At 47.0% G+C, this 16,511-nt stretch overlaps 1 protein-coding gene across 8 annotated transcripts in view; it reads left to right on the plus strand.

Moving 5' to 3' along the window:
- Positions 1–16,181, plus strand: part of LOC141145694 (mucin-13-like) — a 76,996-nt gene extending 60,815 nt beyond the window's left edge. For all 8 annotated transcript variants that reach the window (XM_073632560.1, XM_073632561.1, XM_073632565.1 and 5 more), the window contains 6 exons: positions 5,602–5,730; positions 6,588–6,630; positions 7,379–7,416; positions 9,693–9,777; positions 11,133–11,304; positions 15,661–16,181. In XM_073632560.1, the coding sequence (XP_073488661.1) occupies positions 5,602–5,730; positions 6,588–6,630; positions 7,379–7,416; positions 9,693–9,777; positions 11,133–11,304; positions 15,661–15,777 (584 nt within the window). In that variant the 3' untranslated portion in view covers positions 15,778–16,181. The remainder of the gene's footprint in view (positions 1–5,601; positions 5,731–6,587; positions 6,631–7,378; positions 7,417–9,692; positions 9,778–11,132; positions 11,305–15,660) is intronic.
- The last annotated feature ends 330 nt before the right edge of the window (positions 16,182–16,511 follow it).

Here is a 16,511-nt window from a genome sequence, read left to right on the forward strand (position 1 = left end):
TTGGGTATCCAACTCCCTGGTAAACTTACAGACCTATATGAAAAGAACTTTCTCTCAGAACTTAAAAATATACAGCAGGACCTGCAAAGGTGGGATCATAGGCGTGCGCACAGGGTGTGCCAGGTGTGCCTGGGCACACCCTAATCACCCCATGTGCATTAGGATAATCTAGGGACAGCACCAGGTGGGTGGTTGGGGGTGCCAGTGGGCAGTGTAAATGCCCCCATTAGATTAAAGGCTAGGTTCAACAGGAGGAAAACATTACAACCGTAATTAGGGCGTAACGTGATATGCTCCCAATCAACTGTCTCCCACCATCAGAGCCTCCTTTCTGTGACAGCAGGTTGCGTTCATGTGTGTTTGAGATTTGGGGTGCACACCCTAATACAATAGGCTGCGCACACCTATGGGTGGGATGTACCTACCATCTCCTGGTTTGGACGGGCTTCAATCCTCAAAATGACGGTGCTTCCCCGCCTGCTGTATAAACTGCAGACTATCCCGATCCGCTTGCCGCCTTCTTTTTTCGCAGCATATAAGGGGATGTGTAGGGCTTTTCTATGGGGAACCAGAGCGGCACGAATTGGATGGGCGAAGCTGGTGTTGCCAAAATCTGGGGGAGGCATTGGCCTTCCTGATCTGCAGCGTTATTACTGGGCTGTTCATCTGGCCCGGGTAGTGGACTGGAGAATCCATACCAAATGTAAGGGCTGGGTACTGCTTGACCAATTGATCTCGGAGGCTGAGCTTCGCCTAACTCCTTGGCTCTCTAAGAAGCACATATCACCCAACATTCAGTCACACCCTCTGATCGGGGCAACTCTTCATGCCTTTGAAAGGGCCTGTAAAGTTCATGCGCTTTCAGCCAAAGACTGCACGATCACTCCCATCAAGGGTAACCCAGACCTTACCCCAGGTATTGCTAAGGTTTTTTTATCTACGAAGTGGCCTTATGCAGAGATGCAAGCTAAACATTTTTTCTCCAGAGGTAGGTTTCTCCGGCAAGGGGAACTCGCAGCATTATCTGAAACCAAGTCTTTCCCTTTTTGGCCCTACCTACAACTAAAGCATTATCTAGACAATACAGCGAGCAGTGGAGGCTTCACGAAAGCCCCTACTGTCTTTGAATCGCTGTGTTCAAGCTCATATCCCCAGGATCATGTGATTTTGGTGCTTTACGCCTCAATGTTTGGAGAACCTTATACTTCTTTATGCTCAGAACACGCATTCTGGGAGACTGAGTTGGACATAGCGATAGGTGAAGCCGGCTGGGATCGCATTCACTTCTATATACACAAAGGTTCTATGTATGTGAACACCCAGGAAAATGGCCTATGGACAAAGACAGAATGTTCAAACGCATCTAGTGGAGACCACACGGCTTGCTGCACTGGGGATGTGTTCCGCGTCTCTCCCCGGAACCACCACGAACGATCTGTTTCTTTCTGAGGCGACTTTCATTTTGACATCAGAGTGACGAAACACGTAGGGCGGGGTCAGCAAACGCTTTTGCATCACTTCCGGTCACCGGTCTTTGTGTCAGCAGCAAATGCTTTTTTTTGTATTTTACTGAATTTGGGTCAAGATTGGCAACTATTTACACACCAGGAAATATCCAGCCCTCAGATTGCTGCACAGTGGCAGATACTGTGAATGCTCCATACCCCAAGGGGGGGGGGTAGTTCCGGTGAGTGCGGCCACAATAAGAGCACGGAAAAAGCATGCATGCTGTGATCACCTTTATAAAGTGAACTATATTGTTTTTCACCAGCACAGAAGCACCTTATTTTCGCATACCTAAAAATTTTAGGACTGCACATATTATATTCTTTATTTGTAATTTTACTTTTAAATTTAGATTTTCAACTTTAATCCACAAAGTTTTGCACTAAAGCACTTTTAATCACAAATAGAATCATGTGATGTTTTATAGTAATTTTTAGTGGGAATTCATTGATTTTAGTATATCAGCACAGAGATATTTACTTTGCTTATAATAGTTTGATAACATATCATATGTGCATTTCCTTTGGTCAATAGGACACTGTAAAGTTAATTGCACCAACACTTACATATTCACCAATTTATCTATTTAGTTGGAAGTTTTTCAACACGGATATTGAACGGCGCCATATCTACTTTATTTTCTTAGCACCCAGGAAAATGGATATAAAATTACAACGAGGTGGTATAAGACACCAGAGCTGCTTCACAAGTTTCTTCCGATGGTCTCAGACTGGAGCTGGAGATGCGAACAAGATTTAGGCACTTTTCTCCATAGATGGTGGACGTGCCCACTGATTCAGCCATACTGGCGTAAAGTGCACGATGCGACGACTGCGATCTCCTCGCTCCCACTGGAGTTTTTACCAGCACAGTACCCCCTTCACCTTTTCAAAACACCCCGGAAAAGATACTATTACTCGGTGGCCATGCATATGATTAAGGCTGCTAGGCTTTGTTTACCGGTCCATTGGAGGTCCAAATCAACCCCTTCAATGGGCATCACGTATTAATCATATAGCAGCGATGGAGGAGCTGATATACACCACCCAGGATAGGATCTCCAGTTTTTCGAATATATGGGAAACCTGGATTAATTATCAAAAATTTCAAAGTTATCAAGAACTGTTACAAGTCTACCTTGACTAAGTCCTAATATGCAGAGGCTATGGGATAAGGGGCTGACTTGGTAGTTGGCTCCTTTTCCCATCCCTCTCAGGTCTTACGAAACAAACAGAAATCACGTTAGGAATATTTGCAGAGGCCCTGAGTTTCCAGCAGCACTGACATATCTATAGATACCGGAAATATCACACAAAAAACTGGCAAATGTATTGATATCTCAAGGAGCTTTTTAACAATTCTTATGTCAGGAATGTTATTTGCAAAATATACATTTTACTCTACATTCTCTCAGAGAACTATAGGGAATGAAAGCTGAAGGCAGTAGAAAGGGGAAATTTATTTAAAGCTGTAGTGCAGTTATAGAGAACCTTTTCCTACCCTCCTCAGACACAGCCCAGTTGTCTCCCATCTCTCATGGTTGGCCATTCTGACACAGCCCCAGTATCTTCCCTCTCTCATGGTTGGCCCCTCAGGCACAGCCCAGTATCCACCCTATCTGATGGTAGGTCCTTCAGACATGACCCAGTATTATTCTCTCTCTTTCATGGTATGTCCTTCAGACACAACCCGGTATCTCCCCTATCTCATGGTTGGTCCTACAAACACATCCTAGTATCTCCGCTATCTAATGGTAGGTCCTTCAGACATGGCCCATTATCTTCTCTCTTTCATGGTAGGTTCTTCAGGCATGACCCTGTATCTTCCCTCTTTTATGGTAGATCCTTCAGACACAGCTCAGTATCTACCATAGGCGTGCGCACAGGGTGTGCCCAGGCACACCCTAATCACTCTGTGCAGAACAGATTCCCCCTACTGATCTGGCTCCCCCTTCTTCCCCCCGCAGCACTGCCAGCTTCCCTCCTCTCCTGTCGGGATGTTTTAGGATGAGTGGGGGAAGGGGCCAGTAAAAATGTAATTTACTGGCACCTTTCCCTTTCTGATTGAACATCATGAGTGATTGGTAGTGTGTGCTTGAGCTTTGGGGTGCACACCCTAATACCATAGGCTGCGCACACCACTATCTCATGGAAGGTCCTTCAGACACAGCCTAGTATCTTCTCTATTTCATGGTAGGTCCTTCAAATATGGCCCAGTATCTTCTCTCTTTAATGGTAGGTCCTTCAGACACAGCACAGTTTCTACCCTATCTCATGGTTGACTCTTCAGACACAGCCCAGTATTTCCCTATCTCATGTTAAGTCCTTCAGATACAGCCTAGTATCTTCTCTCTTTCATGGTAAGTCCTTCAGATATGGCCCAGTATCTCCCCTATCTTATAGTAGGTCCTTCAGACATGGCCCAGTATCCTCTCTCTTTCCTGGTAGGTTACTCCACTCTCTCGTGGTTGATCCTTCAGACACAGCCTAGTATCTCCCCTCTCTCATGGTAGGTCCTTCAGACACAGCCCAGTATCTCCCCTCTTTCATGGTTGGTCCTTCAGACACAGCCCAGTATCTTCTCCCTCTCATGGTATGTCCTTTAGTCACAGCCCAGTATCCCTTCTCTCTCATGGTTTGTCCTTCACACACAGCCCAGTATCTCCCTTCTCTCATGGTATGTCCTTCAGACACAGCCCAGTATCTCCCCTATCTTATGGTTGGCCCCTCAGGTACAGCCCAGTATCGTCTCTCTGAAATCACTGACTCCTCAGACACAGCCCAGTTGTCTCCCATCTCTCATGGTTGGCCATTCTGGCACAGCCCCAGTATATTCCCTCTCTCATGGTTGGCCCCTCAGGCACAGCCCAGTATCCCCCCTATCTGATGGTAGGTCCTTCAGACATGACCCAGTATATTCTCTCTCTTTCATGGTATGTCCTTCAGACACAACCCGGTATCTCCCCTATCTCATGGTTGGTCCTACAAACACATCCTAGTATCTCCGCTATCTTATGGTAGGTCCTTCAGACATGGCCCATTATCTTCTCTCTTTCATGGTAGGTTCTTCAGGCATGACCCTGTATCCTTCCTCTTTTATGGTAGATCCTTCAGACACAGCTCAGTATCTACCATAGGCGTGCGCACAGGGTGTGCCCAGGCACACCCTAATCACTCTGTGCAGAACAGATTCCCCCTACTGATCTGGCTCCCCCTCCTTCCCCCCGCAGCACTGCCAGCTTCCCTCCTCTCCCGTCGGGATGTTTTAGGATGAGTGGGGGAAGGGGCCAGTAAAAATGTAATTTACTGGCACCTTTCCTTTTCTGATTGAACATCATGAGTGATTGGTAGTGTGTGCTTGAGCTTTGGGGTGCACACCCTAATACCATAGGCTGCGCACACCACTATCTCATGGAAGGTCCTTCAGACACAGCCTAGTATCTTCTCTATTTCATGGTAGGTCCTTCAAATATGGCCCAGTATCTTCTCTCTTTAATGGTAGGTCCTTCAGACACAGCACAGTTTCTACCCTATCTCATGGTTGACTCTTCAGACACAGCCCAGTATTTCCCTATCTCATGTTAAGTCCTTCAGATACAGCCTAGTATCTTCTCTATTTCATGGTAAGTCCTTCAGATATGGCCCAGTATCTCCCCTATCTTATAGTAGGTCCTTCAGACATGGCCCAGTATCCTCTCTCTTTCCTGGTAGGTTACTCCACTCTCTCATGGCTGATCCATCAGACACAGCCTAGTATCTCCCCTCTCTCATAGTAGGTCCTTCAGACACAGCCCAGTATCTCCCCTCTTTCATGGTTGGTCCTTCAGACACAGCCCAGTATCTTCCCCCTCTCATGGTATGTCCTTTAGTCACAGCCCAGTATCCCTTCTCTCTCATGGTTTGTCCTTCACACACAGCCCAGTATCTCCCTTCTCTCATGGTATGTCCTTCAGACACAGCCCAGTATCTCCTCTATCTCATGTTAGGTCCTTCAGACACAGCCCTGTATCTTCCATCCTTCATGGTTGCCCCCATGCCCCCCCCCCATATCTGATGCCACCCTCCGCTGACTCATCTCTCTGTCTCTCTCCCACAGGTCTCAGTCTGTGTGATTTTGCATTATGTGACTCCTCTTCCAGCGACTGTCAGAGCCACGCCGGGCTTGTGACCTGCAAGTGCCAGAATGGATATTTTAAATTCGACCCCAGTGACCGCTCGTGTAGAGGTGAGTGCTGGACACTTACAGGCAGTACCTGCCTACCTACAAGCCATCGCTACAGGGACCCTAACATGCAGTACCTACCTATATGTCATCACTGCAGAGACACTAACAGGCAGCACCTACCTACCTACATATCATCACTACAGGGACATTTACAGGCAGTACCTACCCACTTGTTATCATTTCAGGGCCACTTAGGGACAGTACGTACCTACATATCTTCACTACAGGGACACTAGCAGGCAGCATTAACACTATAGGGAGCCACTCAGGAACCACAGCTGAGGACACGTATAGTAAACCTCGACTCCAAATTATAGCGTTTCTCACCGCCATTACCTGCAATCCCTCCTCCGTGTGCCTCTCTGATTTAGCTTCACTTTGTTACTTGATCCCGATGACTTTCTCCGACTTTCTGGCTCAGCCCTGCCCACTGGCATGTCGTTTTCTAATGAGGGTGTCATTTTTGGCCAATGAGACCTTCCCATTGGGGAGGAGGCTGGTAGAGGGCTGGGCTTAACCATAAAATCAGGGAGGGTCAGGCCCCAGTCGCCAAGTGAAACGAATCCAGAGAGGCCCATGGAGATAAGTTGTACTGTATATGAATAGAATAGAGGCTCATCTGCGGGTGACACTGGTGGAGGCCAATGGCAGTAAGATTGAGGTCAGCTGACTTGCTGGGGTTTGATTGGCTCACGTCTTCCTAAGTTCTCAGGATAAAGAGATTCTCCAACATTTCATTACACATAGAATGGCAGATTTGTATGGGGAGAGGGCAAACACAACTGACTGGGGAGGGGGGTGGGAGGGGGGTTCATAGAAATCTGACCCTTTCTTATTGTGCTGATTTCATCTTGCAGCATGTGAGAGCGGATTCTGGAGGACGGAGGGTCAGTGCCAGAGGTGAGTCCTGCTGTGAGCATAATTCTCCACTTCTTGTTCCCGTCCATTGAGGGACACGGGAATTTAGATACAGTCAGTTGGGTTATACTGCCGCCTACAGGGGGATTGGACACTGGCAAACCGTCAAATTGAAATCCAGCCCGGGGATAACCCCGCCTCTACCCAGCATGCCTCTGTTTTTTGCTAGTGTCCTCCTCCATCCTGGTCATGTTGACCCTCAGTGCTGTCACTTTGGTCGCGTTGACAGGTTTCCCTATCTGGTAGGGGGTCCCACCTCATCCATTCAGATTTGACTGTTAGTCCTCCAGACGGTTCCTATGCTGTAAGTGGCCCCCAGTCCTCTGTCACCAACCTCTCAGTTGGATTCATTTTTGGAATTCAAAACGGAGGCATTCTGGGTAGAGAAGGGGGTTATACAGGGGGCTCGCTTAAAGTTTTTTGTTTTTCAGTGTCTAATCCACCTATAGGTGGCCATATAGCCCAACTGTATCTGAATTCCTGTGCCTCTTGATGGACTCCAATACATGTTTATATTGGCGTCTTGCACAGCAGTGTGACTATTTCCTGATCCAGTCACTGTGAGGAGCACCGCTAACACAGGCGATGAGAATGCTGCATGCAATGTGTGGAGGGATGGACGTTGTATGACATCATTATGAATGAACTGATCTCGTCATACATTCGGGCAAACGGGACCTACCCCACCATCAACTGACCATCTCCTGTATCTTCCTCTATTGTCTTCCAGATGCCCCCTGGGATATGGCGGCTTCAACTGCCAAGAGGGTGAGTGCCATCCAACTGCCCATCTAAAGGGTACCAATTGGTACACTGTTACCCCCCCCCTTCCCCACCATACCTACAGAAAGGGAAGTTAAGTGTATGGGTGCTCAGAGAGGTTCCCATACTCATGCATTGGGTACATAATATTGTGGGGTGTATTGGGATGTGGTAGTGCAGGGTGGGGTGTTTTGGGGTGTAACGCCTCAAGATGGGTTCTAATGGTGTGTGATGCTCAAGACAGGGTGTATTGGAATGCAATGGCACAGGATGGGTTTTACAGGGGTGTGATGGCTCAGGAAGCGGGTATATTGGAATGTGATGGCTCAGGATGGGCTGTATTTGGATGTGATGGATCGGGATGGGGTGTAGGGGGGTGCAATAACTCAGGATGGGGTGTATTTGGATGTTAGGTGTAGGGGGGTGCAATGGGTCAGGATGGGATGTATTGGGGTGTGATCGCTCAGGATGGGGTGTATGGAGGTGCGATGGCTCAGGATGGGGTGTAATGGCTCAAGATAGGTTATAATGGTGTGTGATGGCTCAAGATGGGGTGTATTAAAGTGTGATGGCCCAGAATGGGTCATAGTGGGTGTGATGGCTCAGGATAGGTGCGTTGGGGTGTGATGGCTCAGCACGGGGTGAATTGAGATGTGATGGCTCAGGATAGGGTGTACTGGGATGTGATGGCTCAGGATAGGGTGTACCGGGCTGTGATGGCTCAGGATGGGGTGCATGGTTGTGATGGCTTAGTAAGGAGTGTGATGGCTCGGGATGGGGTGCATGGTTGTGATGGCTTAGTAAGGGGTGTGATGGCTCAGGATGGGGTGTAATGGCTCATGATGGGGTGCATGGTTGTGATGGCTTAGGATGGGGTGTGATGGCTCAGGATGAGGTGCATTGGGGTGTGATGGCTCAGGATGGGGTGCATTGGGGTGTGATTGTCTCATGATGGGGTGCATGGTTGTGATGGCTTAGGATGGGGTGTGATGGCTCAGGATGATGCATTGGGGTGTGATTGCTCAGGGTAGGGTGTACTGGGATGTGATGGCTCAGGATGGGGTGTACTGGGTTGTGATGGCTTAGGATGGGATGTGATGGCTCAGGATGGGGTGCATTAGGGTGTGATGGCTCAGGATGGGGTGAAGTGAGATGTGATGGCTTAGGATTGAACGTGTTGGGCTGTGATGTCTTAGGATGTGGTTTATTGTGGCATAATGGCTGGAGATATGATGTATTGGGGTGTAGTGGCTCTGGATGAATTATAATGGGGTGTGATGGGCCAGAATCCGGTGTATTGGGGTGTGAATGCTCAGGATCGCTTTTAATGAAATGTGATGGGTAAGCCTGGCGTATTTTGGGGTTTTATGGCTCAGGATGGGTTTTAATGGGGTATGGTGGCTCCTGCACGGAGTGTATTGGGATGTGATGCTTCCAGATGGATATTAATGGTATGTGATGGCCCATGATGGGGTTTAATAAGGTTTTTTGGCTCAGGATGGGTTGACTTAGAATAGGGTGTATTGGGATTGGACTTAGGATTGAATGTGTTGGGCTGTGATGGTTTAGGATGTGGTATCTGTATTGGGGTGTGATTGCTCAGAGTGGCTTTTAATAGACTGTGGTGGCTTAGGCTGGTGTATGTTGGGTTTTATGGCTCAGGATGGGTTATAATGGGGTTTGTTCACTCACCATAGGATGTATTGGGGTGTGGTGGCTCAGGATGGGTTATAATGGGGTTTGTTCACTCACCATAGGATGTATTAGGGTGTGGTGGCTCAGGATGGGTTATAATGGGGTTGGTTCACTCACCATAGGATGTATTGGGGTGTGGTGGCTCAGGATGGGTTATAATGGGGTTTGTTCACTCACCATAGGATGTATTGGGGTGTGGCGGCTCAGGATGGGTTATAATGGGGTTTGTTCACTCACCTTAGGAAGTATTGGGGTGTGGTGGCTCAGGATAGGTTTTAATTGATTGTGATGGCTCAGGATGGGGTGCATCGGGGTGTGACAGAATGGGATTGAACATATTGGGCTGTGATGGCTTAGGATGTGGTATATTGCAGTATGGCTTGGAATTGTGTGTACTGGGTTGTAAATGGCTCAGGATGGGTTTTAATGGGGTGTGATGGCTCAGAAAGGGGTGTATTGGGGTGTGACGGCTCAGGACGGGGTGTATTGGGGTGTAATTGCTCAGTATGGGTGATAATGGGAAGTGGTGGGTCAGAATGATGTGTATTGGGGTGTTATAGAGATATATAACATACTGTCTCCCGTAGCCTTCCTGCTGGTGGTGATTGCGTTGTCCTGCGTTGTCAGTGTCCTTCTGGTGTCACTGGTCACTGTTCTCTTCTATTACTTCCGGTAAGTGTCTTACCTCTTTATCCTGGAGAAATGGGGCAATTACTGTCTTGTGTTACCCCCAGAGCTACCAGAAGGGGAAGTTTAGATTGTTTTTTTCTTTTTATTTTGTAATTAATAACTCAGTAAGGGCAGTGTGGTGGATAACTGGTTAGCTTTGTAGTCCTTTAGTGCTAGGGTCAGCTTCTTTCACCAATGGGGCCCCAATGCGTGTGAGGATGTGACTGTGGGGGGACATTAGAGTGTCAGCTCCTCTGCTGCAGAGCCCAACGTAGTAGCCAGTACTTGTTTATTTATTAATGATTTATTCTCTTTTGCTCTCCTCCACATCTATCTGTTTTGGACAGGCGGTCTTTGTGCCGCCGTTATCTCTGCACTTTGTCCGGTTATATGATTTGGCAGGTTCTGGCGGCATGACCCGTTTCTTGCACAATTTCTGGCAGCTTTTTCTGTGTTCTGTGGGTGTGAAAGACCCGCATGAGGTGTCAGTTTGGGATGAATGAACCCTATGTTTGTCCATCAGGCTCCCCAGCGGGGTGACAAAAATTGACGCAGGAGGTTATCGCGGGTTGATCTTGGTACATGGGCCGTGAGGACACCAGATAAGATTGCACACGCAGTACTACTATCTTGTGACATCCAGTGTGGAACACAGCTAATGACCAGCTGGCCTTGGGTGTCACCTGCGTGACCAGGAACTACCCCAACTGATGGGGCGTCACACAGTGACTTCATCTCCTTTAACCATTTATTACAATTAAGGATTCCTCTGACTACAATCTGGTACCAATCTGAATCCACTGCCTCTGAGTACATGGTATCATTCTGGTTACGGGTGTGAAGTTGTATCAGGGGAGGTCAGGAAGGACGTCAGTCCAATAGTCTCCGTGCCATCTTTAGTGTCTTCGTTGTTCACAGAGGGAGTAAGAAGGAGGAGCTGCTTATGTGGGGTATTCTAATATTGAGTTTGGGGATCCATATTACCTCAGACCGGCTCCGCTGATGTGTTCTGGTGTTTATGAGTGAGACGTGTCAGCCATCAGAAGAATGGGAGACCCCATCTAGACACATTGGTTCCTTCACTTCTGATCATGACTGGTGTCATGAGAAGCCCAATTACAGAGATGATGGAACCCTTCATTCCAGTTTCTCAGTTCACAAAGATTTTCATACCCCCCCCCCCCCCCCCAGACAGCATGAAGACCATTGAGATAGTCCACCATCATGTTGTCTAAGAATGCAGACATAATCACTGGTTGACCAGGCTTGGTTTAGGATCAGATTGGGACATTTGAATTATCAGATTATGGTAATGTATAATATATGTTTCCTTTTATTCTTTATTGGTTCAATTCCAGGAAAAAGAAAAAACCAAAACCCACCTTCATGGACAGTCTTGTCCTGGGGGTCTCCACCGACCAGCCGGTACTGAGACTGCCAAGAGCCCAGTTCTCCTGGAGAAGAGAGTGGGAATGGACTGACCAATCTGGGAAAATCCTGGAGGATCTCCATCGGGAGGGGACAGTGCTGGTAAAATTCCTTCTTTAGAACCAGTGGGTAGAGGGGGTCATCACCGGGATATTGATCAATTCTTGGGTAATACTCTTTATTTTAAAATGTTACGTCATTGAATATCTTACGGCTCAAGAACACGTCTGAAAATACAAAGACTTGAGTGCGACCATTGCCTTTATTACTATGCTTTGCCACCGTGTATGCACCATGTCCTGTTCATAGGGGAGTACATGTCTTCCCTAAAGGGGTCTCCAAAATCTCATTTATTGCATATGTCCTCTATACCAACCCCTCATATCACTGTGCTTTACATTCTGCTCTATTCCCTGTTCATCACCTACCCTTCCTGTCTGTACTTTACATTACATTAATTTACTTACCCCCTCAATCCCCAATCATTATCCTTTATGTAACCCCATGCCTTTGTCCTTTACATACCCTTCCAGCAGCTGTCCTTTACCTACCCTTCTTGTCTCTGTCAATTTACATACCCCTCCAGTCACTGTCCTTTAGCCCACTCCCTTCTCCTACACTCAGGTATGGACTGCAGACTTATAGACTCAGGTATGAACTGTAGACTTATGAGTTGAGTTCAGTTGCATCTTGATATAGTGCAGTCCTTTACCCCGTAGGGTCCCGACGTGCTTACAAACACATATACATATACACATTATAGGGCCAATTGATAGACAGGACCTGATTAACCTACCTTTGGAGTGTGGGAGGAAACCCATGCAGGCACAGGGAGAACATGCAAACTCCAGGCAGATGGTGTTGTGGTCGGGATTTGAACCAGCGACCCTATTGCTGCTAGGTGAGAGTGCTACTCACTACAGGCATGGACTGCAGACTTATAGGCTCAGGCATGGACTGCAGACTTATAGGCTCAGGCATGGACTGCAGACTTATAGGCTCAGGTATGGACTGAAGACTTATAGGCTCATGTATGGACTGCAGACTTATAGGCTCAGGCATGGACTGCAGACTTATAGGCTCAGGTATGGACTGAAGACTTATAGGCTCATGTATGGACTGCAGACTTATAGGCTCAGGTATGGACTGCAGACTTATAGACTCAGGTATGGACTGCAGACTTATAGGCTCATGTATGGACCGCAGACTTATAGACTCATGTATGGACTGCATACTTATAGACTCAGGTATGGACTGCAGACTTATAGGCTCATGTATGGACTGCAGACTTATAGGCTCATGTATGGACTGCAGACTTATAGGCTCTGGTATGGACTGCAGACTTATAGGCTCATGTATGGACTGTAGACTTATAGGCTCATGTATGGACTGCAGACTTATAGGCTCTGGTATGGACCGCAGACTTATAGACTCATGTATGGACTGCAGACTTATAGGCTCATGTATGGACTGCAGACTTATAGACTCAGGTATGGACTGCAGACTTATAGACTCAGGTATGGACTGCAGACTTATAGGCTCAGGTATGGACTGCAGACTTATAGACTCATGTATGGACTGCAGACTTATAGACTCAGGTATGGACTGCAGACTTATAGACTCAGGTATGGACTGCAGACTTTTAGGCTCAGGTATGGACTGCAGACTTATAGACTCATGTATGGACTGCAGACTTATAGGCTCATGTATGGACTGCAGACTTATAGACTCAGGTATGGACTGCAGACTTATAGACTCAGGTATGGACTGCAGACTTATAGACTCAGGTATGGACTGCAGACTTATAGACTCAGGTATGGACTGCAGACTTATAGGCTCATGTATGGACTGCAGACTTATAGACTCAGGTATGGACTGCAGACTTATAGACTCAGGTATGGACTGCAGACTTATAGGCTCAGGTATGGACTGCAGACTTATAGACTCAGGTATGGACTGCAGACTTATAGGCTCAGGTATGGACTGCAGACTTATAGACTCAGGTATGGACTGCAGACTTATAGACTCAGGTATGGACTGCAGACTTATAGACTCAGGTATGGACTGCAGACTTATAGACTCATGTATGGACTGCAGACTTATAGGCTCAGGTATGGACTGCAGACTTATAGACTCAGGTATGGACTGCAGACTTTTAGGCTCAGGTATGGACTGCAGACTTATAGACTCAGGTATGGACTGCAGACTTTTAGGCTCATGTATGGACTGCAGACTTATAGACTCAGGTACGGACTGCAGACTTATAGGCTCATGTATGGACTGCAGACTTATAGGCTCATGTATGGACTGCAGACTTATAGGCTCTGGTATGGACTGCAGACTTATAGGCTCATGTATGGACTGCAGACTTATAGGCTCATGTATGGACTGCAGACTTATAGGCTCTGGTATGGACCGCAGACTTATAGACTCATGTATGGACTGCAGACTTATAGGCTCATGTATGGACTGCAGACTTATAGACTCAGGTATGGACTGCAGACTTATAGACTCAGGTATGGACCTTAGACTTATAGACTCAGGTATGGACTGCAGACTTATAGGCTCAGGTATGGACTGCAGACTTATAGACTCAGGTATGGACTGCAGACTTATAGACTCAGGTATGGACTGCAGACTTATAGACTCAGGTATGGACTGCAGACTTATAGACTCATGTATGGACTGCAGACTTATAGACTCAGGTATGGACTGCAGACTTATAGACTCAGGTATGGACTGCAGACTTTTAGGCTCAGGTATGGACTGCAGACTTATAGACTCATGTATGGACTGCAGACTTATAGGCTCATGTATGGACTGCAGACTTATAGACTCAGGTATGGACTGCAGACTTATAGACTCAGGTATGGACTGCAGACTTATAGACTCATGTATGGACTGCAGACTTATAGACTCAGGTATGGACTGCAGACTTATAGACTCAGGTATGGACTGCAGACTTATAGACTCAGGTATGGACTGCAGACTTATAGACTCATGTATGGACTGCAGACTTATAGACTCAGGTATGGACTGCAGACTTATAGGCTCAGGTATGGACTGCAGACTTATAGACTCAGGTATGGACTGAAGACTTATAGGCTCATGTATGGACTGCAGACTTATAGACTCAGGTATGGACTGCAGACTTATAGACTCAGGTATGGACTGCAGACTTATAGACTCATGTATGGACTGCAGACTTATAGACTCAGGTATGGACTGCAGACTTATAGACTCAGGTATGGACTGCAGACTTATAGACTCAGGTATGGACTGCAGACTTATAGACTCATGTATGGACTGCAGACTTATAGACTCAGGTATGGACTGCAGACTTATAGACTCAGGTATGGACTGCAGACTTATAGACTCAGGTATGGACTGCAGACTTTTAGGCTCAGGTATGGACTGCAGACTTATAGACTCAGGTATGGACTGCAGACTTTTAGGCTCAGGTATGGACTGCAGACTTATAGACTCAGGTATGGACTGCAGACTTATAGACTCAGGTATGGACTGCAGACTTATAGACTCAGGTATGGACTGCAGACTTATAGACTCATGTATGGACTGCAGACTTATAGGCTCAGGTATGGACTGCAGACTTATAGACTCAGGTATGGACTGCAGACTTTTAGGCTCAGGTATGGACTGCAGACTTATAGACTCAGGTATGGACTGCAGACTTATAGACTCAGGTATGGACTGCAGACTTTTAGGCTCAGGTATGGACTGCAGACTTATAGACTCATGTATGGACTGCAGACTTATAGACTCAGGTATGGACTGCAGACTTTTAGGCTCAGGTATGGACTGCAGACTTATAGACTCAGGTATGGACTGCAGACTTTTAGGCTCAGGTATGGACTGCAGACTTATAGACTCAGGTATGGACTGCAGACTTTTAGGCTCATGTATGGACTGCAGACTTATAGACTCAGGTATGGACTGCAGACTTTTAGGCTCAGGTATGGACTGCAGACTTATAGACTCAGGTATGGACTGCAGACTTTTAGGCTCAGGTATGGACTGCAGACTTATAGACTCAGGTATGGACTGCAGACTTTTAGGCTCATGTATGGACTGCAGACTTATAGACTCAGGTACGGACTGCAGACTTATAGACTCAGGTATGGACTGCAGACTTTTAGGCTCAGGTATGGACTGCAGACTTATAGACTCAGGTATGGACTGCAGACTTTTAGGCTCAGGTATGGACCGCAGACTTATAGACTCAGGTATGGACTGCAGACTTATAGACTCATGTATGGACTGCAGACTTATAGACTCAGGTATGGACTGCAGACTTATAGACTCAGGTATGGACTGCAGACTTATAGACTCAGGTATGGACTGCAGACTTATAGACTCATGTATGGACTGCAGACTTATAGGCTCAGGTATGGACTGCAGCGGTCTAAAGCCGATAACCTTTTCCCTTCTCTTTGATAGAACCAAAACTCGGAACCATCAGATATCCAAATGAGGACCTTTGGAAGTATTTCCAGAACTTCAGTCCCAAACTTCAATCGCGGCAGCCATAATCTGGCTTTTATAAGTGATAATTAGGTATGGTGGGCGGGGCCTGACTTATACTGAACAGCTGTGATGGTTTCGTTGGACCTTCAGAACTGATATGTCAGCAGGAACAGAAGATGGGAAGATCGCAGAGTCAAGCCACTTCATCCTCGTCAGGTCCGCCTGGAGCGCAGGAACCACAATGACAACCATAGACTCGGCCTGACATCTATTCTTCAGTTGTCACATGAGAATCGGCAAATTTGTCATATACTGGCCACATATCCATCACATGGACCTCCTACAATGGAGACAATATTCTTCTATGTACGGTGATGAGGACATTTTCTGTACCCCGAGAAGCTTTTTTTTTATAAGAAGAATTTGGCAGCAACTTTGTTGTTTTGTCTATAATATTATTATTTGTCTATAATAAATTCCTCTTTGTTATCATTTATGAATCTGTCAGCCCCATCCTTGGTCCACCTAGAGGTTCAGACTGAGAACACGTGACATACCAACCCATTGAGGACATGCATGCTCCATGATGACACCTACTCACAAGCATGTACTGCAAATATTTACATGCCATCTCCCCCGGGTGTGCTCAGATAGATGGGCACAGCGGGTGTACAGACCCGGGAACTCAGCACAGGGATGGTGGGAACCCCTCATAATGGGCACAGCGGGTGTACAGACCCGGGAACTCAGCACAGGGATGGTGGGAACCCCTCATAATGGGCACAGCGGGTGTACAGACCCGGGAACTCAGCACAGGGATGGTG

The sequence above is a fragment of the Aquarana catesbeiana genome, linkage group LG05, assembly GCF_042186555.1.
Source record: "Aquarana catesbeiana isolate 2022-GZ linkage group LG05, ASM4218655v1, whole genome shotgun sequence".
Classification (NCBI taxonomy): Eukaryota; Metazoa; Chordata; class Amphibia; order Anura; family Ranidae; genus Aquarana; species Aquarana catesbeiana.